The sequence below is a fragment of the Pseudophryne corroboree genome, chromosome 9, assembly GCF_028390025.1.
Source record: "Pseudophryne corroboree isolate aPseCor3 chromosome 9, aPseCor3.hap2, whole genome shotgun sequence".
NCBI lineage: Eukaryota > Metazoa > Chordata > Amphibia > Anura > Myobatrachidae > Pseudophryne > Pseudophryne corroboree.
In genome coordinates, this window is record NC_086452.1 from 290,108,697 (window position 1) to 290,132,001 (window position 23,305).

The 23,305-nt window shown below is 45.6% G+C and overlaps 1 protein-coding gene across 6 annotated transcripts in view; it reads left to right on the forward strand.

The window, feature by feature from the left end:
- The window catches only part of CEBPG (CCAAT enhancer binding protein gamma), a 152,557-nt gene extending 129,848 nt beyond the window's left edge, over nucleotides 1–22,709 (forward strand). For all 6 annotated transcript variants that reach the window (XM_063940353.1, XM_063940350.1, XM_063940348.1 and 3 more), the window contains one exon: nucleotides 20,812–22,709. In XM_063940353.1, the coding sequence (XP_063796423.1) occupies nucleotides 20,812–21,280 (469 nt within the window). In that variant the 3' untranslated portion in view covers nucleotides 21,281–22,709. The remainder of the gene's footprint in view (nucleotides 1–20,811) is intronic.
- The last annotated feature ends 596 nt before the right edge of the window (nucleotides 22,710–23,305 follow it).

The window sequence follows — 23,305 nt, forward strand, 5'->3', positions numbered from 1 at the left end:
ACCTGGGGCGGGCTTCTGGTCCTGGGCAGGGGCTGCTTGCTGCCCTCTCTTACCCTTTCCTCTGCCTCGCGGCAGATAAGACTGTCCTTTTGCTCGCTTGTTTTTATAGGAGCGAAAGGACTGCGGCTGAAAAGACGGTGTCTTTTTCTGTTGGGAGGGGGTCTGAGGTAAAAAAGTGGATTTGCCGGCAGTTGCCGTGGCCACCAGATCCGATAGACCGACCCCAAATAATTCCTCTCCTTTATATGGCAACACTTCCATATGCCTTTTGGAATCCGCATCACCTGACCACTGTCGCGTCCATAAACTTCTTCTGGCAGATATGGACATCGCACTTACTCTTGATGCTAGAGTACAAATATCCCTCTGAGCATCTCGCATATAAAGAAACGCATCCTTTAATTGCTCTAGAGTCAATAAAATACTGTCCCTATCCAGGGTATCAATATTTTCAGTCAGGGAATCCAACCACACTACCCCAGCACTGCACATCCAGGCTGAGGCTATTGCCGGTCGCAGTATAACACCAGTATGAGTGTATATACTTTTCAGGTTAGTTTCCAGCCTCCTATCCGCTGGATCCTTGAGGGCGGCCGTATCAGGAGACGGCAACGCCACTTGCTTTGATAAACGTGTGAGCGCCTTATCCACCCTAGGGGGTGTTTCCCAGCGCGTCCTAACCTCTGGTGGGAAAGGGTATAATGCCAATAACTTCTTAGAAATTAGCAGTTTTCTATCTGGGTTAACCCACGCTTCATCACACACGTCATTCAATTCCTCTGATTCTGGAAAAGCTACAGGTAGTTTTTTCACCCCCCACATAATACCCCTTTTTGAGGTACCAGCAGTATCAGAGATCTGCAAAGCCTCCTTCATTGCCGTGATCATATAACGTGTGGCCCTGTTGGAAAATACGTTTGTTTCTTCACCGTCGACACTAGATTCATCTGTGTCGGTACCCGTGTCGACTGACTGAGGTAAGGGACGTTTTACAGCCCCTGACGGTGTCTGAGACGCCTGAGCCGGTACTGACTGGTTTTCCGGCCGTCTCATTTCGTCTACTGACTTTTGTAATGTACTAACATTATCACGTAATTCCATAACTAAAGCCATCCATTCCGGTGTCGACTCCCTAGGGGGTGACATCACCATTACCGGCAATTGCTCTGCCTCCACACCAACATCGTCCTCATACATGTCGACACACACGTACCGACACACAGCAGCCACACAGGGAATGCTCTAATCGAAGACAGGACCCCCTTAGCCCTTTGGGGAGACAGAGGGAGAGTTTGCCAGCACACACCAAAAGCGCTATAAATGTATATAAACAACCCTAAAAGGTGTTGTTTTTGTTATAAGCGCTTTTAATATATAAATATCGCCAATTTATGCCCCCCTTCTCTTTGTTACCCTGTTTCTGTAGTGCAGTGCAGGGGAGAGTCCTGGGAGCCTTCCTCACAGCGGAGCTGAGCAGGAAAATGGCGCTGAGTGCTGAGGAGAATAAGCTCCGCCCCTTTTCCGGCGGGCTTTTCTCCCGGGTTTTGAGAAATCTGGCCTGGGTTAAATACATACATATAGCCTTAATGGCTATATGTGATGTATTCTTTGCCACTAAAGGTATTTAATATTGCTGCCCAGGGCGCCCCCAGCAGCGCCCTGCACCCTCCGTGACTGGTCAGTGAGAAGTGTGTAGCAACAATGGCGCACAGCTGCCGTGCTGTGCGCTACCTTCATGAAGACTGAAGAGTCTTCTGCCACCTGTTTCCGGACCTCCGATCTTCAGCATCTGTAAGGGGGGTCGGCGGCGCGGCTCCGGGACGAACCCCAGGATGACCTGTGTTCCGACTCCCTCTGAAGCTATGTCCAGTAGCCTAAGACTCCAATCCATCCTGCACGCAGGTGAGTTGAAAATCTCTCCCCTAAGTCCCTCGATGCAGTGAGCCTGTTGCCAGCAGGACTCACTGAGATTTAAAACCTAAAAAAACTTTTTCTAAGCAGCTCTTTAGGAGAGCCACCTAGATTGCACCCTGCTCGGACGGGCACAAAAACCTAACTGAGGCTTGGAGGAGGGTCATGGGGGGAGGAGCCAGTACACACCATGTGATCCTAAAAGCTTTCTTTAGATGTGCCCTGTCTCCTGCGGAGCCGCTATTCCCCATGGTCCTGACGGAGTCCCCAGCATCCACTAGGACGTTAGAGAAAAATATTTAAATGTGGGGGACAGTTTGGACATAATTACCGACATAGCCGGAAAATCAGGTATGTCCCGTTGCCAGCGCGAGTGGAGAGTGCTTTGCAAGGGTGTTTTCCCTGAGTCTATAAGAATAGAATATAAATTACGCAGCCTATATCCTATGGTCAGATTAAAACGCAGGAGAGGGGTAAGAGGGTCGATGGCCGTATCAAGGGCCATTCCAGGTGGTAACGACTGTGCAAAATGACGGGACTGGAGGTACATATAAAATTGGGAGTTGGGTAGACCATATCTATCTGATAAAGCAGAGAAAGAGTAGATCTTACCCCCAGGGTCAAAGATATTTCGAATGCACGAGATGCCCTTCTCTTTCCACGTCATGTAAGCACAGCCGTCCAAACCAGGAGGAAATTGTGGGTTGCCCCAACAGGTGGTGTAAGGGGAGTTAGAGGGATTCCTGTGCAATTGTTTATTGATAGATTTCCAGGCTTTATAAGTGTAATGAAAGAGTATGTTGGATTTTATATGGGAAGGAATCAGTGAGGTAGGTGCATGGAGGAGAGCAGCTGGGGAGAAAGGATGGAAAAGGTGTTCTTCTATGTTGGGGAGAGTATATACGGAGCCACCAGAAAACCAATCCACCATGTATCGATACATAGCTGCATTTGAAAAAGCAGAGATGTCTGGCATCCCAAAACCACCCTCCGGCCTCGGCAGTCGCAAAATATGGCGAGATACTCTAGATTTCTTTTTTGCCCAGATGAATATTGTAAACAAGGAGTCAAATCGTTGGATATCTGACTTGGAAAGTTGCAAGGGAAGCATTTGGAGGACATAGGATAATTTAGGAAAAATAAAGCTTTTAATAACCACTACCCTACCAGACAATGATAGAGGTAAATCCATCCATCCTTTCAATAATTTCTCCGCCGAGGCGTATATCTGGTGGAAATTAGCAGAATATAGGGCGTCCAGATTAGGGGGAATCATGATACCTAGGTATTTAAGTGGAGAGCGGCAAATTGTGAATTGTGTCAGCGTGGGGGATAGAAGGTTTGTGGAGTGACCAGGGCCTAGAGGGAGGAGGCGTGACTTGTCATAGTTCACGCGAAAACCCGAGAAAGAACTAAAATTATCTATGATATGCTTTATAGCAGGGATGGAAGATTGGGGGTTAGAGATAAATAAAAGCATGTCATCGGCAAATAAACTGAGTTTCACTTCAGTCGATCCAACGACAATACCAGTATATTCTAGAGACATGCGCAGTGCAGTGGCTAGGGGTTCTATAGCTATAGCAAATAGAAGAGGTGAAAGGGGGCAGCCTTGTCTGGTCCCTCTATGGAGGGTAATGGGAGAGGACATGTAATTGTTAGAGAGGATTTGAGAGGAGGAGTCATGATAGAGAAGGCGTACTGCATAAATGAAGGCCTCCGGGAATCCAAACTTGTGCATGGTGTCAAAAAGGTGATCCCATGTGACTAGGTCAAAAGCCTTCTCGGCATCAAGGGAGAGAAGGGCATAGGGGTTCTGGTCTCCCGAAGTCTCCAACCACTGCATGACAGTCAGTATCTTACGCACATTCACCGTAGAGTGGCGCCCCCAAATAAACCCTGTCTGGTCTTCCTGGATCAGAGAGGGCAAGAGAAGCTTTACCCGGTCTGCCAAGATCTTGGTATATATCTTGTAATCCGTATTCAATAAGGATATAGGTCTATATGAACTGGGAAGCAGGGGGTTTCTCCCTGGTTTATGGAGGATTTTCAGAATCGCAGCATTGAAGTATAGTGGAGGGGGTGTTCCGGACAACAGCAAGTTGAATAGTTCACAAAGGGGTTTGACCAATTGAGGGGCCAGTATTTTATAGTATTCATTGGTTAGACCGTCAGGTCCAGGGGTTTTGTTTGGTTTCAAACAGTGAATTGCATGGAGCACCTCCTCCTCAGTAATGGGGTTCAGTAGGGGTTGGGATGAGGTAGAAGATAGAGAGGGAAGCGTAAGGGAAGACCAGAAAGAGTGTTGTTGTTGGTAATCAATAGAGGGTTCAGAATATAGTGAGGAATAAAAAGACTGCAGAACCTCAGACACCTGGCCACAATCATGTACCACAGTGCCGTCAGCCCTAGTTAAAGCATGGATAAGTGTTGGGGGATGTTGACCTTTCAGGAGATTTGAAAGCAATCGACTAGATCGATTGCCGAATTTATGAAATCTGCATTGAGACATAAATGTTAATTTAGATTCAGTTTGGGTTAAGAGTTTGTCAAAAAGGGATTTCTGTTCATGGTAGAGTTTCCTGGTAATTGGGGTGGGGGCTGCGTGAACGCTTGGTAGGCGTCAGTAAGTTTAGACTGAGCATCAAGGTACAGAGCTTGTGTGTCTTTCTTATGTTTGGAGGTGAAGGAAATGATAGCGCCTCTTAGTACTGTCTTAGACGCCTGCCAGAACAGGAGCGGTGATTCCTTCTCTGCAGTTATATTACAATGTGTAAAGTCAGCCCATGATGCCTCCAGCATATTTCTAAATTGGATGGAATTGGTCAGGTGGGATGGGAAGCGCCATTGTCTGACAGGGCCTCTATTGGGGAAGGTGGCGAGAGCCATCCAGCAGACCGCATGATCCGACAAGGACACCGGTTCAATTTCAGAAGTTTGCACCCTGGTAAACATAGTAGCCGAGATGAGCAGATAATCGATTCTCGACAGTGTACCATGGGCAGCCGATAAACAAGTGTATTCACGGTCGACTGGATGACAGGCTCGCCACACGTCCACCAAGTGCAGCTGTGACATTAGATATGGTAAACCGTATTTGGGAGTATAGCGGCTAGATCTGGACTTGGTGTTCCTATCAAGAGCATTGGATACAGTAGAGTTAAAGTCACCTGCGAGTATCACCTGTTTATGAGAGTGTGGGTGCAGTTTAGCGGCAATGGACAGAAAAAAGGGTTGGGGATCAATATTGGGGGCGTATACATTACACAGTAGAAAACGTGAGTCATCTAGAGTGGCGTCTACAATGAGATATCTGCCTTCAGTATCAGATTGGGAGGAGTGAAGGTCTACTTGGACGGAGCGTCTAGTCAAAATGAGTACCCCACGGGCCTTGGCAGTAAATGGGGTGGACGCCAGCACTCTCCAGCCCAGGCAATTGAGCTTGTCAATCTCAGGGGGAAGGAGATGAGACTCCTGGAGGAATGCCACATCTACATGTAGTTTAGATAAGTAAAGTAAGATTTTCTTCCTCTTTATGGGGGAGTGGAAGCCACCTACGTTATACGTGCCAATTTTTAAACTGGTCATCATTCTGCTGAAGAAAGGTATGGTTCATGGCAATAAATAAAACCGATAATATCATATTCACAGAATACATTGTTATCATGGACATAGAAAACCAACAGGACAAGACACAGAGAGGAGAGAACAATGGGTAGAAAAAGTGGGGGAAAGTAAAGTAAAGGATCCAGAAAAGAATGGATCAAAAGATTAGCCTCAAAAGTGCACTTCAGGTACAAAGATAATCTAAATTGACCTATAGTTCGCCAAATGGAGAACCAGATAAGAACTCCAGGCTTGCCCCAGCCCTGGTACTGAGAAACAATAAGCATAGCTTATATATGGCATAAACAAAACATAACTTAGAATAGTATGTGGAAAACTTTAGGTGGAAGGCGCCTTAAAAGAAGGATCCCATTCAGAATGGGATTAATGATGAGATGGCACCCGCCATAGCATTCACGTCGGTAAGAGGGGCGTCTCCTCCCACCAATAATTTCAAGAGCTTCTAGCGATTAACAGCTATAACATAAACAGATATTTCAAAGTAATAGAGTAATCGCCAGTAAAGGAGGAGATAACCACGCTAAGGAATTTTATAGCCGTGGTTAGCAGTCAGGGGTCGAGTCCGTTGAGGACTGGCGCAGTGAGGAACGGCCGTTCTCCTCTTCCAGTAGATATGCTTCCGCATCAGCCACGGTGGAGAAGTCTGTAAATGAAGATCCTTTGAACAGTGCTGGGTATATAAGAGCGAATTTTCTATTTGCTTTTGCTAGGCGGGAACAAAGTGGGGTGAATTCACGTCGTGCCCTGGCCACCTCTGCCGAATAATCTTGGAAGATAAAAATCTTCACATCGTTCCATTGTAAGTGTTTACGGCGAGACGCAGACCAGATGGTGTCTTTGTGGATGTAATTTAGACAACGGAAAATAACAGCCCGGGGTCGGGAATCCTGCGTAGGCCTTGCAGGACCAATGCGATGGGCCCTCTCCACAATCATACCCGTGCAGGAATCTTGGATATCAAGCAGATCTGGCAGCGTGTCTTGTATAAAGGAAAGGAGTGCTGGCCCTTTAAGGGCTTCGGGCAGCCCCACAACCCTCAGGTTATTTCGACGTGATCTATTCTCGAGATCGTCGACCTTATTAAGAAGCTGGTAATGGGATTTCTGAAGAAAGGCGCACTGTTCCTTTAAATCTGCAACGTCATGAAATGTCTACCCAAGGCGCTGTTCATTAGCCTGCACCCGTTTGGAAAGCTGTTTAAACTGTGATTTGATGTCATGCTACAAAATGTCTGTTATAGGAAATGGAGACAGCAATACCTGTTCCAACTGGACCCAAATCTTGGGATCACCTTGAGCGAACCATGCTCCCATCTGTTTGAGAATACAAGCCAATTGGTAGGAGTGTAAGTCTGGATATGCCAAGTCCCCTCCCGTTCTATGGAGAGACATCATCTTTCGGGCCAATCTCCGCGTCTTACCATGCCATACATATTTAGTGCAAAGAGAAGAAAATATGGACAGTAAATAATGAGGAAGGAGGATTGGGATAGTTCTAAACAAGGGGTGGTCTTCTGTTTGCCGGCGGTCGGGCTCCCGGCGCTCAGTATACCGGCGCCGGGAGCCCGACAGCCGGCATACCGACACTTATTTTCCCTCGTGGGGGTCCACGACCCCCATAGAGGGAGAATAACGCGCCCGTAGCGTGGCGAGCGCAGCGAGCCCGCAAGGGGCTCATTTGCGCTCGCCAAGCTGTCGGTAAGCCGGCGGTCGGGCTCCCGGCGCCGGGATGCTGGTCGCCGGGAGCCCGACCGCCGGCCAGCCGTAGTGAACCCCTAAACAAGTACATACGTTTGGGGAGAATTAACATTTTTAGGGCTGCTATGCGCCCCATCCATGATACATGTTGCATCATCCAGTCAGAGGTCAATTGTTGGATATTGCATAATAAAGGGGAATAGTTAGCTAAAATCACACCTTTGGGGTGATCTGGACTCCTCAATATTTAAGGCTTCTATCCTGCCAGGCATATGAGTAAGTAGCTTTCAGTGATTGTAGGAGGGAAGAGAGAAAGTTTACGGGGAGCGCTTTTGTCTTAGTGTCATTTAGCTTGTAATAGGACACCTTGGAGTACTCTTCTAATACAGCATGTAGATTTTGTAAGGACATGACTGGATCCGTTAACGTGAGGAGAACATTGGGGCACATGTATTAACCTGGAGAAGGCATAAGGAAGTGATAAACCAGTGTTAAGTGCAAGGTGAAAAATGCACCAGCCAATCAGCTCCTGACTGTTAATTTACATATTGGAGCTGATTGGCTGGTGCATTTTTCACCTTGCACTTAACACTGGTTTATCACTTCCTTATGCCTTCTCCAGGTTAATACATCTGCCCCATTGTCCGCAAATATGCAGACCTTATAAGGTTTCCCAAAAAGTTCTGGACTTTTTATCAAATTATCGGATCATGGCCCTCATTCCGAGTTGTTCGCTCGGTATTTTTCATCGCATCGCAGTGAAAATCCGCTTAGTACGCATGCGCAATGTTCGCACTGCGACTGCGCCAAGTAACTTTACTATGAAGAAAGTATTTTTACTCACGGCTTTTTCTTCGCTCCGGCGATCGTAATGTGATTGACAGGAAATGGGTGTTACTGGGCGGAAACACGGCGTTTCAGGGGCGTGTGGCTGAAAACGCTACCGTTTCCGGAAAAAACGCAGGAGTGGCCGGGGAAACGGTGGGAGTGCCTGGGCGAACGCTGGGTGTGTTTGTGACGTCAACCAGGAACGACAAGCACTGAAATGATCGCACAGGCAGAGTAAGTCTGGAGCTACTCTGAAACTGCTAAGTAGTTAGTAATCGCATTATTGCGAATACATCGGTCGCAATTTTATGAAGCTAAGATTCACTCCCAGTAGGCGGCGGCTTAGCGTGTGTAACTCTGCTAAAATCGCCTTGCGACCGATCAACTCGGAATGAGGGCCCATACCTTCTCAGCAAGAGTTTCAATGGCGAGGGCAAAAACTAGTGGAGATAAGGGACAGCCTTGGCGTGTACCGTTCGAAATCAGGAAGCTCGTGCTGATGGATTAGAATAGAGCGCTAGAATGAAAGTGAGTACTGTACCAGTAAATCCAAATGTATGCAACACTTCCTGGAGGTGCCCCCAATGTAAGTGGTCGAATGCCTTCTCTGCATCCAACGAAAGCAACAAAAGGGGTTCAGTGGAAGCGGAGAATACATCCAAGACATTGATAATCCTCCTGGTGTTATCGGGGAATTGCCGGCCAGGTACAAACCCCACCTGATCCTGATGTAAGAGAAGGGGGAGTAAGGGATTGATCCTATTAGCTATAAGCTTTGCATTTGCATATGACGTCCGAATTCAGTAGGGCTAAGGGGCGGTAGTTGGACATAATAGCAGGATTCTTCCCTGATTTTGGAAACGTAACTCTGCGGGCTTCCAACATTTCTGCTGGAAAAGTTTAGGTGGAGGAAGCACAATTATAGACCGACGCTAAGATGGGAATCAGTGAATCTTTGAAACTTTTATAAAATTTATAAATGTATCCATCCGGGCCAGGAGCTTTGTCCAATGGGAGGGAATCTATAACCTGACCTATTTCTTCGTGGATCCAGGGTTGCTCAAGAGCTCGGAGAGTTGCCGAATTTATGGAAGGGACATCAATGTCATTTAAAAAAGCTACAATGGATTCAAGGACAGGTTGTGGAGTTGCCACATCATCCTTCAAATTATAAAGGGTAGAATAGTAAGCAGCGAAAGCATCAGCGATTAGGGACGGGTCCGTTACCTTAACATTATTGAGATCAATAATCGCCTTCACCCGTTCTTTTGCCAGTTTCCCCCTCAATATCCTGGCTAGCATTCTGCCTGCCCTGCCCCTTGTATATAAAATTTCTGTTTTAATCTGAATAGAGTCTTATGGACCTCTTGGAGACTTTTTTTCCCTTTTTGGGAATGTAGTAATATAGATTTATTAAAATATATATATCAACTGTGGATAAAGATAAAAATATTTGGGGTCTTGTACCAGTGACCCTAACACCTGTCCGTGCTGATACAGTGCATTAGCCCTCTTGCAGTGCATTAGCCCTCTCATTTAAGAATGCCAACTTGATTTGTCACAAATATTTAAAATGCCCGCTCTAATATATATTGTAAACGCCTGCACCTCTTATTACCATATCCCATGACTGTGCGCTATACATCGCAAAACACTGCATCCCATAAGAGAAAACAATACACCCACACATTATCTGAGTTCCAAAGCTCATTGATGTATATATTTGTTATTAAAAAGGATATGGATTCAATATATATTACAAAGTACAGTATACCTATAGTTACATGATTACAACTCACACAGTAAGCAGTTAAAACATACAATTACATACAGTTTCAGTTACAGTTTCAGTTACATGCCAGCGATACAATACCATTATCCTTAAGTTATATAAATTCGTCTTTCCATATCACTCTCTCTCTCTCTCTCTCTCTCTCTCTCTCTCTGTAATATAATGCTGGGACTCCATCTTCCTCTGAGACCTTACAGCAACTCTGAGACCAAAACAGGAATTACCTTCCTGTGTGATCAGCAAAATGTGTTAACTAGTTTCTGGGGGGGGGGGGGACTCTCTCATTCATGACTGAGTCACTAGTTTCTTTGTATATGCTGAACAGGTTCAGCCTTGGGGATGTCCAAAGGGCTGGCCTGAGTTTCCTGTCCACCACCTGTTTGGAATATCTATTGTTCTACTAAGTGATTTTAGCTTTTATACATTTAATCATAATTCCGTGTTGCAATGTCCTACAACCTAATAACAAGTATCAAATGAATCCACACATTAATCTGGTCGTTTCAATAGTAAACATGACCGGTCTATCTTGTTTCGTTCAAATAATATACACATACATGACACCACTCCATCATATACAATTCTAAACCATCATGATGTCTGGCGCTTGATATTATTATAATTATGTACTGTATGAAATAAGTGTCGAATCCATCTCTGTGGCATGTCCGTGTAAATGCGTGTGTTACCATGTATTGCTGTGCTCGCTGCGCGTATTTGCAAGTATAACGACTTATGTGTGTGTAGTTTGTATGTTCTCTATGTAATATTTTTTTGACTTCGACACATTGCTTTGTATGTATCATTAGAGAATCTTAAAGTACAAATATGGAATTAAATCAAGGACTTACTACATTTTGGGAAACAAAAATATATGTGTGTCTATATATATATATATATATAATATGTGTGTGTGTGTGTGTGTGTGTGTGTGTGTGTGTGTGTGTGTGTGTGTGTGTGTGTGTGTATATATAGATAGATAGACAGACAGACAGACAGACAGGTGTTTTTTTTTTATCAATCTGCCCGACAGTATTTAGTGATAGATTTGGATGTTGATGCTTAGACTATTCCTGTAGGTGGGATTTATATGGTTTTCACCTCCCTCTCTTCTCTTGGAATTTGGAATATAGTAAGACAAATCTCGTTTAGTTTTAGTTTATTTGTATATTTTCTGATATTAGTAAAAATTATATTTAAGAATAGAAAGATATAAAGGTTGGGTCTCGAACCAGAGTCCCTGACATTCATCTATGTCAGTATAGTGCATTAGCCCTCTAGCCCACTAGGAGGACTATGGTTTTGTTTGTAAAACGAGATAATCTTAAAGTCTAAGTTACTAACTGAACTTGAGTGACGCTAATAATTAGATTAAATGATTCATTATATTTTGGGTTGTATAAACTTTGGTGTATATATGTTATTGGAGCGATTTACCCCATTTTTAAATGAAATGTATAACTGTTGGAAGTATATTTTTAACTGAGATGTGTTGAATAGGTTAATGATTCATTCACTTGTAGGGACCAGTGACAATTAACTAGTGTCAGATATGTCTGATTAAGAGAAAATGATTGGACTTGGTTGGTTTAAATACTGACTCATTTGTGTACTGTGTATATCCTCTGAAGAAACCATTAATATAATCCGGGACGGAGAAATGCGTAAGTACCCGATTACTATCTCTCTTGCACTCTATTATACAACTATACAATGTCTGCTCCTTGGAAAATACAAGCCTGGACCAAAGGAAAGTGCCCCCTATAATTGTAAGCGCTGACCATCCGCAGGCAGCCAGCGCTTTACTCATGGCGGGGGACACTGGTAAGAACTGTTGTTTGTAAATTTACCTTCGACAAGGCTGTCATAAGCTGGAGGTTGAGGATAGCGCCAAACTACATACCATTTATTAGGCGCCTTCCATCCGCCAGGTATCCCCAGAAGCCGTCGGGCTACTCCCTCAGCAATTGGGAATCTGGGTCGAGCACGGCGTACTGGCAAACATAGTAACACATAGTTAATGAGGTTGAAAAGAGGCAAAAAGCCCATCGGGTTCAACCTGTATTCTGTATTAAGCAGTGCAAATTATAATGCACCAGCCGAAATATTGGTTTCGTACCTATCGACAACTATATTTCGTATCACTCCCATATACATAATGTCAATATATTAAATGCTGTAGCCTTGGATACTTTTCTCAGCTAGAAAACTGTCCAATCCGTTTTTAAATGCATTTACAGAGTCCGCCATTATTATCTTCTCCGGCAGGGAGTTCCAAATCCTTATTGCCCTTACGGTGAAGAACCCTTTCCTACGATTTGTACGGAATTTTCTCTCGTCCAGCCTCAGCGAGTGCCCACGTGTCCTATACAGAGTTCTATTAATAAACAAATCCCCTTCTAACTCTTGTATTGACCCTTTACATATTTGAAGATATTAATAATGTCTCCTCTTAGACTCCTCTTTTCAAGGGAATACATATTTAACCTAGTAAGCCTTTCCTCATACTCCAGTGTCTCTAACAGTTTAGTAGCTTGCCTTTGCACTCTTTCGAGTTCCCCGATATCTTTTTTATAATATTGAGCCCAAAATTGAACACACTATTCCAGATGCGGGCGTACCAATGATTTATATAGAGGCAGGATTACATCCTCGTCACTTGTATCAATACCCTGTTTTATGCACGGAAGGACTTTACTTGCCTTCTTTCCTGCATTTTGACATTGCGTACTATTATTAAGCCTATTATCTATGAGCACCCCCTAATCTTTTTCCACTACTGCTACCCCTATGTTTTCCCCATTAAGTGTGTAGGATGGAAGTTTGTTTTTAATCCAGTTACCCCTCTCCCCTGTTTGCAAACCACACCAGCAATTACCGTTTAAAATTTAAAGAGAGATACCCCTAAATTGATGGAGCATTAAGTACGGACTTTCCCTGAGGGCAAGGTTGCCTGGCACTGTCTTGAAAGAATTTTGCACTTTTTAATGAACTTTTTACTGGTTGTGATTAACAGGGAACTGATGATTACTAATATTACCTGATCCAAAGATATATAAAAAAAAAAAAAGTGAATGTATTGTGGTTATATGTACTTTTTTATAGTATTAATGTTTTAATTATGCACTCCCTATGGTGATTTTTCACTATTTTGCGTATAATATTTATTTTGTATTCATCCAGAATTACAAAGGCAACAACGTTTTAAATAAATCTCAGTGTTAGTGCTAACGGATAACCCAGAGTATTGTGCCTGGTGCATGTGTTTTTCTGTTTATTATATATACATATATAATGATTCCACCCCTTATATAATATATTTAATGTTCTTCTCTCCCACCCTCATATATTTAGTGATCTTTTCTCACTGAATTTCGCTGACTTGGGTGGGCTACGTTCATCTCAGTCCTCCCAGAGAGTCTCAGCATTGTCCGACAGCTTCAGTCTAGCCTCCAAGTGCCGTCCTCGTCACCTTCTTGGTGGATGTTACATAATGATGTCTCATCCACTAATGTCAGTTGCGCAGCGGCAGCTCAATTTACCAGTCAGTGTCACAGGCCACCAGAGGAGAGGAGGGGAGTGAACAAGTGGGCCAGGTACACTATCCAGATAGACAGATGCAGGTGGTCGGGGATGATTATACTTCTCTCTAGGCTCCACCGCCAGCAGCTGCCTTTCTGCTGCTGACAGTGCTGATGCTGGCAACGGAGCCTGGAGACAAGCAGAATCGTTCCTTGAGGGCTCGAACTATGGTTGAAGCAGCTCTGGCCAGGGATCTCGGGGCTACTCACCCCCTGTGCCCCCTTCCCCCTCCTTAATCCAGCACTGTTTATGGTATATAGTGTGTGTGTGTGTGTGTGTGTGTGTGTGTGTGTGTGTGTGTGTGTGTGCGTGCGTGCGTGCGTGCGTGCGTTTTTGGGAAGGCTTTCCACTACATTGCTGCAGGGATTTTCCTCCATTCAGCCACAGAAGCATTAGTTACTGTTAGAAATATGCCCTGACTAGCAATCTGTGTTCCAATTTATTTTAAAAGTATTTAACGATGTCAGAGCTCCGTATAAGGCTAGTCTAGTTGGTCTGCACTAAACTCACAAACCATTTTTCTGCTGCGGGGTACACTGGGCTCCACAAGGATTGGACAATGAGGTGTAGAGTAGGATCTTGATCCGAGGCACCAACAGGCTCAAAGCTTTGACTGTTCCCAGAATGCACAGTGCCGCCTCCTCTATAACCCCGCCTCCCTGCACAGGAGCTCAGTTTTGTAAGTTGGTGCTGCAGTAAGCAGGCACATAACAGAGGGGCTGCTCCAAGCAGCCCTAAGAAAAGCTTTTTATGAGGTAAAAAGTGGAGACTTCAAGGGCAGCAGTGGTGGTAAATGTCTTGTGACATTCACTGCTGCAGCTCCAGCTCTCCCCAGCGGCGGTGTACACTCCCGAGCCCTGGTTGCCGGGTACCTACAGCGGAGGCTCCGGTTTTCTTCACGTTAGACACACACGGCTGGGGCTCTCCAGGATCGCGTGGCCGCGCTTCGAAAGGTGGTAAGTGGGTCCCGCTTGCGGGACCCGGTCTTTATCGCTATCCGGCGCGGTCAGTGGGAGGCGGGCCGCGTGCGCTGTCGGTGGACACTGGATACAGGCGATCCCACTAGATCACCAGGGCATGGGCGCAGGTCAGGTTTTCTCTCTAAACCAATTCTTATATCGCCCACAGTACCCAGTGGTTTTGCCAGCAGAGGGGATAAGGCTTAGACCTGAAGCCCCTCCCCCAGCCCCAGGGCGCCATTTCTAGCAAGTGTTCCCGCCCTGGAGCTGCATCTCTGTCTTTTTCACACTCCCTGTCAGTGTCTGCGGCGCCATTATCCCTCAGCTCACTGTTCCTGGGACTGCTTGGGCAAATCCTCCTATGTAAAGCCGCCTGGTTGTCAGTACTGTGACTTTACATGACACTTAAGTATTCTACCTGCCTTTTTTAGTCAGTGTTAGTAAGAAAGAGTGCACTTAGTCAGTGTTTCCTAGTACAATTACCCTGTGATATACATCCAGTTCTTACTGTGTACTGTTATATCTATTGTTATATAGCTGTGTAAGCTAGTCCAGTGCAGTATTATTGTCAGTAATAACCTCTGCATTGTACAATCTGTGTGTGCTTCTGATAGCTGAGTGTTGTCCATTTTGTGTCTTTCACTCAACTTGCTATCCCTATTTTCTATAACCTGAGGGGGCTTGGTGCGTCAGGTTTTATCTAATATAGGATTTTCACAAAGATGTACTGTATTACGTATTTTTCTCTGTGATTTAGTCACCATATCTCTCCTTTATCTCTGCTGTTGCTGACTACACTGCGCAGGGGTTTGGGTTTAGAGGTATAGTGCTGCTGATAATTGTACTGTGTTACCTGATACTGCAAGTTATATCATGTCTGCTTCTGAGGGTAACGGTTCTGGGGCTGAACACACTGCCGGTGTTGCTGAAGCCACAGATCCATATGAGGAGAATATAGCAGCTGTGGGCTCTGGTTCTGGGGGCTCCTTGCCCCCCAGTGGGACTGTGGCAACGGAGGCACATACTGACCCACCGTGGGCTGCTTTTTCCACGCTTCTGCATAAGCTAGTTCATAAACTAACACCCCCTATGGGATCCCCAATGCCGGTACAACCGTATGTGGTCCCTGCAGCTAACCCGCCGTGGGCGGACGATTTATCTGCTCAGTTAAAGAAGTTGAACCAGTCCCTGACTACTAAAAAGTCTGACCATCGCTCGCCTAAGTCCAAGGGGTCCTCTAAGCGAGCGCTTGTCTCCTCACAATCCACTGCTGTCACTGACACCTCGTCTGATGAAGACAGCACGTATACTGACCCCACAGGTTCTGACCCAGATACGGCTGATGGGAAGGGTAGTTCACATGTGGATGTTCCTGATCTTGTGGAGGCTATTAAGTTAATTCTACAGATTACGGATGATCCCGAGCCATCCGTCCCTCCTAAGATACCAGATAGGTTCAAGCGTCAGAAGGTGGTTAAACAAGTTTTACCTCACTCTGACCACCTAGTGGATATACGTCAGGAACCCTGGGAAAACCCGGGTACGAAGTTTGTGCCTCACAAGAAAATGCTGGCTCGCTATCCCCTCACGCCAGAGCTGTCTAAGAATTGGGAAACGCCTCCTCCAGTGGACTCACATGTGGCTAGGATGGTGGTTTCCTCAGCTCTGCCTGTCACTACCGTCACGTCTCTAAAAGAGTCTACGGATAAGCGTGTGGAGGGTTGTCTGAAAGCGATTTACACCCTCACGGGTGCTGCGCAAAGGCCCACTATTGCAGCTACATGGGCTGCCGAGGCTATTGAAGCGTGGGCCTTGGAGTTAGATACTGAAATCTCCTCTGACCATGCTAGACAATGCTTGTCATATATTGTCACAGCTTCTCGCTATATTAAAGAGGCGGCTTAGGATGCCGGTATCCTAGCAGCCAAGGCCTCTACTACGTCAGTCTTGGCTCGCCGGATATTGTGGCTGAGATCCTGGTCTGTGGATCTGGACTCTAGAAAAACCCTGGAGGTACTCCCTTTCAAGGGAGATACTCTGTTTGGGGAGGACTTAAATAAGATAGTGGCTGACTTGGCTACTGCCAAAACTGCCTGTCTACCAAATACCGCTCCTTCTGTGTCGAAGGCTAAAGGTACGTCCTTTCGCCCTTCAGGTAAAGCAAAAGGTCAGGCGTACCACAAACAGGCCCGCACTTCCAAACCTGGTAAGCCAGAGCCCAAAAGAGCCTGGGCTGCCCGTCAGCCAGCTTCCAAGACCGATAAGCCTGCCGCATGATGGGGCGCGCCTCCCTCTGGGGGACCGGCTTCTAGGGTATACCCAGGAATGGTTGAAAACCACTTCAGATGCCTGGGTACGGGAAGTCGTCACTCGAGGTTACGCCATAGCCTTCAAAAACCGACCCCCTCATCCATTTTGCCAGACAGACGTCCCGTCGGACCAGACAAAGGCAAACACTTTGCATTCGATGGTACAGGCCCTCCTGGATACAGGAGTCGTAGTACAGGTGCCTCTTGCTCAGAGGGGCCGGGGTACTATTCTCCGCTGTTTCTAGTCCCAAAACCGAATGGGTCCTCCCGGCCCATTCTCAACCTCAAGGCATTGAGCAGGTTTTTGAAGGTTTCCAAATTCCGTATGGAAACCCTTCGCTCTATAGTTCTGGCCTTGGAACCTGGGGACTACATGGTCTCCCTGGATATACAGGATGCTTACCTGCATATTCCTATAGCAGCGTCACATCAGCAATACCTGAGGTTCGCTATTGGCAACCTTCATTACCAGTTTAGGGCGTTACCCTTTGGTTTGACAACGGCTCCGCGAGTCTTCACCAAAGTAATGGCGGTGATGACGGAGGTACTCCGCCGTCAAGGGGTCAGGATACTGCTGTACCTGGATGACTTGTTAATCCTGGCAAATTCCCCAGAACTTCTCCTGTGTCATTTGGGTATGACTGTCCGGTTTCTACAAGCCCACGGGTGGCTCATCAACTGGAAGAAATCCTCCCTGGTCCCTGCTCAGAGCATGGTGCACCTGGGAGCGCTATTGGACACTCACAACCAGCGGTTGTTCTTGTCTCAGGAGAAAGTCCTGAAGCTTCAGGACAGGATTCGTTGCTTCCTTTCTCGTCCGCAAGTGTCGATACATTCGGCAATGCAGGTGCTGGGCCTCATGGTCTCAGCATTCAACATGGTGGAGTATGCTCAATTCCATTCTCGCCCCCTCCAGAGGCTGATTCTAGCCAAGTGGGACGGCCTGCCTCACCGGATCAGGTCTCGCATGATCTCATTGACTCGCTACTTTGGTGGCCCCCGGGACCAACAGTTGTGCAGGGGCTGTCCCTTCTGGATATCCAACTGGGTCCTGTTGACGACAGATGCCAGTCTAAGAGGTTGGGGCACGGTGCTGGAGCAACACTCCCTTCAGGGTCGGTGAACCAAGGAGGAGTCTCTCCTCTCGATCAACATTCTGGAATTGCGGGCGGTCTTCAATGCGTTGAACCTGGCCCAGCATTTAATTCAGAACTGTCCTGTTCAAATACAGTCGGACAACGCCACCACTGTGGCTTACATAAATCATCAAGGCGGCACTCGAAGCCGTTCAGCAATGAAGGAAGTCTCACGGATTCTACGTTGGGCGGAACGCCATCTACCGGCCATATCGGCAATATTCATTCCGGGAGTCCTGAATTGGGAAGCGGACTTTCTCAGTCATCAGGACGTGCATGCCGGCGAGTGGATCCAGAAGTGTTTCAACTCCTAGTGGAAAAGTGGGGTCTTCCAGATGTAGATCTGATGGCGTCTCGACACAATCACAAGGTTCCGGTCTTCGGAGCAAGAACAAGGGATCCTCAAGCAGCATTCGAGGATGCGCTGGCGGTGCCGTGGAGGTTTCGGCTGCCGTACGTGTTCCCTCCGGTGTCACTCCTGCCCAGGGTAATTCGGAAGTTCAAGCAAGAAAAAGGAAATCTGCTTCTCATAGCTCCGGCGTGGCCCAGACGGCACTGGTTCTCAGACCTGCAAGGCCTATCGTCAGTGTCCACTTCTGCTTCCACAACGCCCATACCTCCTCGTTCAGGGCCCCTGTGTCTACCAAGACCTAGCCCGGCTGTCTTTGACGGCGTGGCTCTTGAAGCTTCCGTCTTGAGGGCTAAGGGTTTTTCTGAAGAGGTCATTAAAACTATGTTGCGGGCCCGGAAACCGGCTTCTGCTCGGATTTACTATAGGGTCTGGCATTCCTACTTTGTTTGGTGCGCATCTAATTATTATGACGCTTCCAAGTTTAGTACAGCCCAACTTTTGGCTTTTCTGGAGCAGGGCCTAGATTTAGGCCTGCGTCTGGCCTCCCTTAAGGTTCATATTTCTGCCTTGTCGGTGTGGTTTCAGAGAAAAATTGCGACTTTACCTGATGTTCATACTTTCACTCAGGGTGTGTTGCGTATCCAACCTCCCTATGTCCCGCCTGTGGCTCCTTGGGACTTGTCTGTGGTTTTGGAGGCGTTGCAGGAGCCTCCGTTTGAACCCCTGGGTTCAGCTGACCTTAAGTGGCTTTCCCTTAAGGTGGTGTTCTTGCTGGCTATTGCCTCTGCTAGAAGAAAGTCGGATCTGGGGCCCTTGTCTTGTAGTTCCCCATATCTGATTTTTCACCGTGACCGGGCGGTTCTTAGGACTCGTCCCGGATATTTACCTAAGGTGGTTTCTTCTTTCTACCTTAATCAGGAGATTGTGGTTCCGGCCCTTGTCTCTCCTGATATGTCTCCCAAAGAGAGGTCTTTGGATGTGGTACGGGCTCTCCGTATCTACGTGAAGAGAACTGCTTCTGTTCGAAAATCTGATTCTCTCTTTGTTTTGTTTGGATTTCACAAACATGGCTGGCCTGCTCACAAGCAGACCCTGGCCAGATGGATTAGAATGGTGATTGCACATGCTTTTGTGAAGGCTGGTCTATCAGCTCCTACTCACATTACGGCCCATTCTACTCGGTCTGTTGGACCTTCTTGGGCAGCCCAACGTGGTGCGACCCTTGAACAATTGTGCAAGGCGGCTACGTGGTCCTCCAGGAACACGTTCATAAAGTTCTATGCCTTCGATACTGCCGCTTCCCAGGATGCTTCCTTTGGACGCCGGGTTCTTGTGCCCGCTACAGTGCGTCCCCTCCCATAAGGAACTTCTTTAGGACATCCCCATTGTCCAATCCTTGTGGAGCCCAGTGTACCCCGCAGCAGAAAACTAGATTTATGGTAAGAACTTACCTTTGTTAAATCTCTTTCTGCGAGGTACACTGGGCTCCACAAGGCGCCCACCCTGACGCACTTAGCTTCTTTGGGTTGGTTTGGCATTAGCCGCTGACACTTCTCTTGTCGTGAGAGTGTGGTGTATGTGGCTACTAACCGTTGTCGTCTCTTTTCCTGCTACTGCATTGGGCTGGTTAACTAAAAACTGAGCTCCTGTGCAGGGAGGCGGGGTTATAGAGGAGGCAGCGCTGTGCATTCTGGAAGCAGTCAAAGCTTTGAGCCTGTTGGTGCCTCGGATCAAGCTCCTACTCTACACCCCATTGTCCAATCCTTGTGGAGCCCAGTGTACCTCGCAGAAAGAGATTTAACAAAGGTAAGTTCTTACCATAAATCTCGTTTTTAATAGACACTTTATGCACAGGGCCATCTGTCGTGCTCTAACAGAAAAGTGTTTTCTCCAAACTGTTCCCACAAATTTTTGAAATACACAATTCTCTAGAATGTCATTGTATTTTTTAGCATTATCTGGAAAAAAGAGGTGCAGGTCAAAATGGGTCTTAATCACAATGCAATGTGACTAGGATGCATTAGGAGACTGAGCTGATTAATTAAATATATGACACTTATATATTATGTGTGACTGAGTCTGTATATGTAGCAGAACAGAACTTGTATTTGAAAAAAGCTGCAGCTGCTACATTGTAGCACTTCATATACAGATTCAATGCGATTAAGACACATTTTCCGCAAAAAAAGATGCCTGACGCTAGAAGATTCTCACATGACCTGGCAAGACTGCAGCAAAACTGTATGAGGACATATTTGTACCTCTTCCCAGCTGAACTGATTTTTGCTCATAGACTTATCTACTTAACAGTACTTTCTGTTAACCTGGGCAATTTTAGAGGGCAGAAAACTGACATGTTGAAAAGGTGGCATCCTGTGACCAAACCATGTTGGGTGTGGCTGAAGTGGCTATAAACACTAATTAGAATGAATGTTCACAAACTTCTAGTCATGTAGTGTATATATACATCCAGCAAATGACCACCACCAAATTAGTCCTAATAATAATAGACCAGGTATATTACGATACAGTATGTTGCAGTTCTCTAGCATATATATATTGTATGATTTATTTTTATTTTTAAATGATAAACACTTTTGTTTTTTATATCACTACAGCTCATCAACCAAGCTGTTCCCATTGACTGAAAGTCAGTACAATTCATCCACAATGAATCTCTCCCCATCTACTACATCTGACAGCCTAAGTGATGCCCATATGGGTAGTCCAGCCACTCCTCAACTTGTGCCAATAAACCCAGAAGGAGGTGGTAAAGCCACTCCACCTAGTAAAAACGGCAAAAAGTCACAGCGGATGGATCGTGGCAGTGAAGAGTACCGTCTTCGCAGGGAGCGTAACAACATGGCTGTTAAGAAGAGCCGCTTAAAGAGCAAACAGAAAGCCCAAGACACACTGCAAAGAGTCAATCAGTTGAAAGAGGAAAATGAAAGGCTGGAGGCTAAAATCAAGTTACTCACCAAAGAGTTAAGTGTACTGAAGGACCTTTTCCTAGAACATGCACACAACCTGGCAGACAGTGTGCAACCTGAGGTCCCCACGTCAGGACATGAGAGTGGTGCACCATAAACTATTAGACAGACATTAGATCCACTGATACAATTTAAAGACTTTTGATAGATATGTTTTCAAATTGTTTGAATCGAGGAGGATGAACCGAAAAGTGCTGACAACAATAACTGGGTTTTTTTTCAGTTTTAATTGAAACGTTATGCAGACAGATGTTAATATTTGTGATCGATGTATTACAATCTACAGTGATAGGCTATTATTATGTATTGCCAGATTTTAATATTTTCTTTACTAATGTAAATGGTTTCTCAAGTTCAGAATGTGGGACCTCCTGGGCTAACATAACTAAACTGCCTTATAACACTATCCATGTTGACATCTATTGGCAGTAGTAACCTGTGGTGATTGAGCAAGCCACGGTGCCCGAAGCATGGTGAGCATAAGTTTTAATGTTCTGAAAAAAGTTTAGTGATTGTTCTGAACCAGTTTAGTTATGCTATCCAAGAGGTCCCATGTACTGAAATTGAATCCAAAAATCACATTGAAAATTAACATTATTTCTGTAAAGAAGTGTACTATTGAAATGGTATTTAAATTAATTGCCTTTCGTTAATGGAGAGTTTGTTTAACACACAAAATACATTAAGTACAGTATATATTATGGATGGTGAAATTAATAGGGAATTTTTACATATGCTATATTTGGTGACTGGTTGCTGATATAATGTCTTTTTAGTGCACAGCAGTGTTACATTTGCTGATGGTTTGTTGAAAACCAAGGACATATGCAGCTTAGGGTAAATTCTTTTTATCTTTTTGTTCCTAAAGACATGAAGCACGCCGTGGACATATCTCTCCAAAATCTTAAATATAGCAGTTTGGTTTCAAATTAGTGTGCTGTGAAACAATGTAGGGGAGTGGCATTGAATGATATAAAGTAATATCATGTTACTGAACAATAGATAGCATATGATTAATACATTTATACGTTGTCACACTTTGGCTGTTCTGTGCCCTCATTACTCTGAAAGGGGTCTACCCACCAATATGCCGGGTCCAACCTATGGTGTGAACGGGGTCTGACCCGGCTGTGACCTGGGTTTGGAAATCCAGGTAGGACCGTGAATTTTAGTGGAAAAGGGATATAAGTCACTTCTAAGATGCTACCAAAGTAAACAAGCCTAGTTTAAACTCTTCTAAACTTTTAATTTCTAGCTATTGTCAAGTACAGGAGGTGCAAGTACCCGCATTTGCAAACAGAAATACAGACTGGAAAAATGATGCACCTAAGAGAAACTATTAATTTGAAAGCGGGCAAGTGCATATAGTGAATGATGATGGTCTCCAGCACTAGTAAAAGAGTTGTGATTGTTTGCTAATGCTATGTTGGTGCTGATTGGTGGTTTCTTTGTCGCTTATTCATATATGTATGTGCACTGTGAAGATATGGGATTCTCTTAATCACCCAGACACCAAGCAGATGAAACTGAAGCAATGTTTTTTGTTTTTTTATTTGTCACCACACAAAGAAATAGATACTGTATACAGGAACAAGGGGTAAATACAGAGCAGAAACAATATGCAGGTAACAGTCCCGATAGAGCCAGTCCTCATAGAGGATATAGGGAGAGATTCAGCATGGATCGCTATTGAGTCTGAAATTACAATTGTCTCAGTACTGCTGCTGTGAAAAATCGCATGTGAAGTGCGGCCCAGAAATGTCAAAAGATGCCTACTGATATGATCACAACTCTGCATATGCAGTCGGAGAGGTGTGATCTATTCACAGAGACCGAGTACCATCAACAGTTGCGGTTGGACCATGCCTACTCAGAATAATGCGGATGCAGTTGCACCGGTGCCATGTTTTTGATTGCAAGCTATTGCAGCTGACATCAGATTCGCCCATGACACGCCTGCATTTTTCCAACCACTCCCCACAAACGCCATATTAATACACAAGAGCAGTCACTACCTGTCAATCACTCTGCAATTGCATATCACTGAGGCTGTGATTGCACGGCGATCGCAATGTGGCTTTCACGCACTGCTTTCGCAGTGCATGTGCACTTCCGATAATTG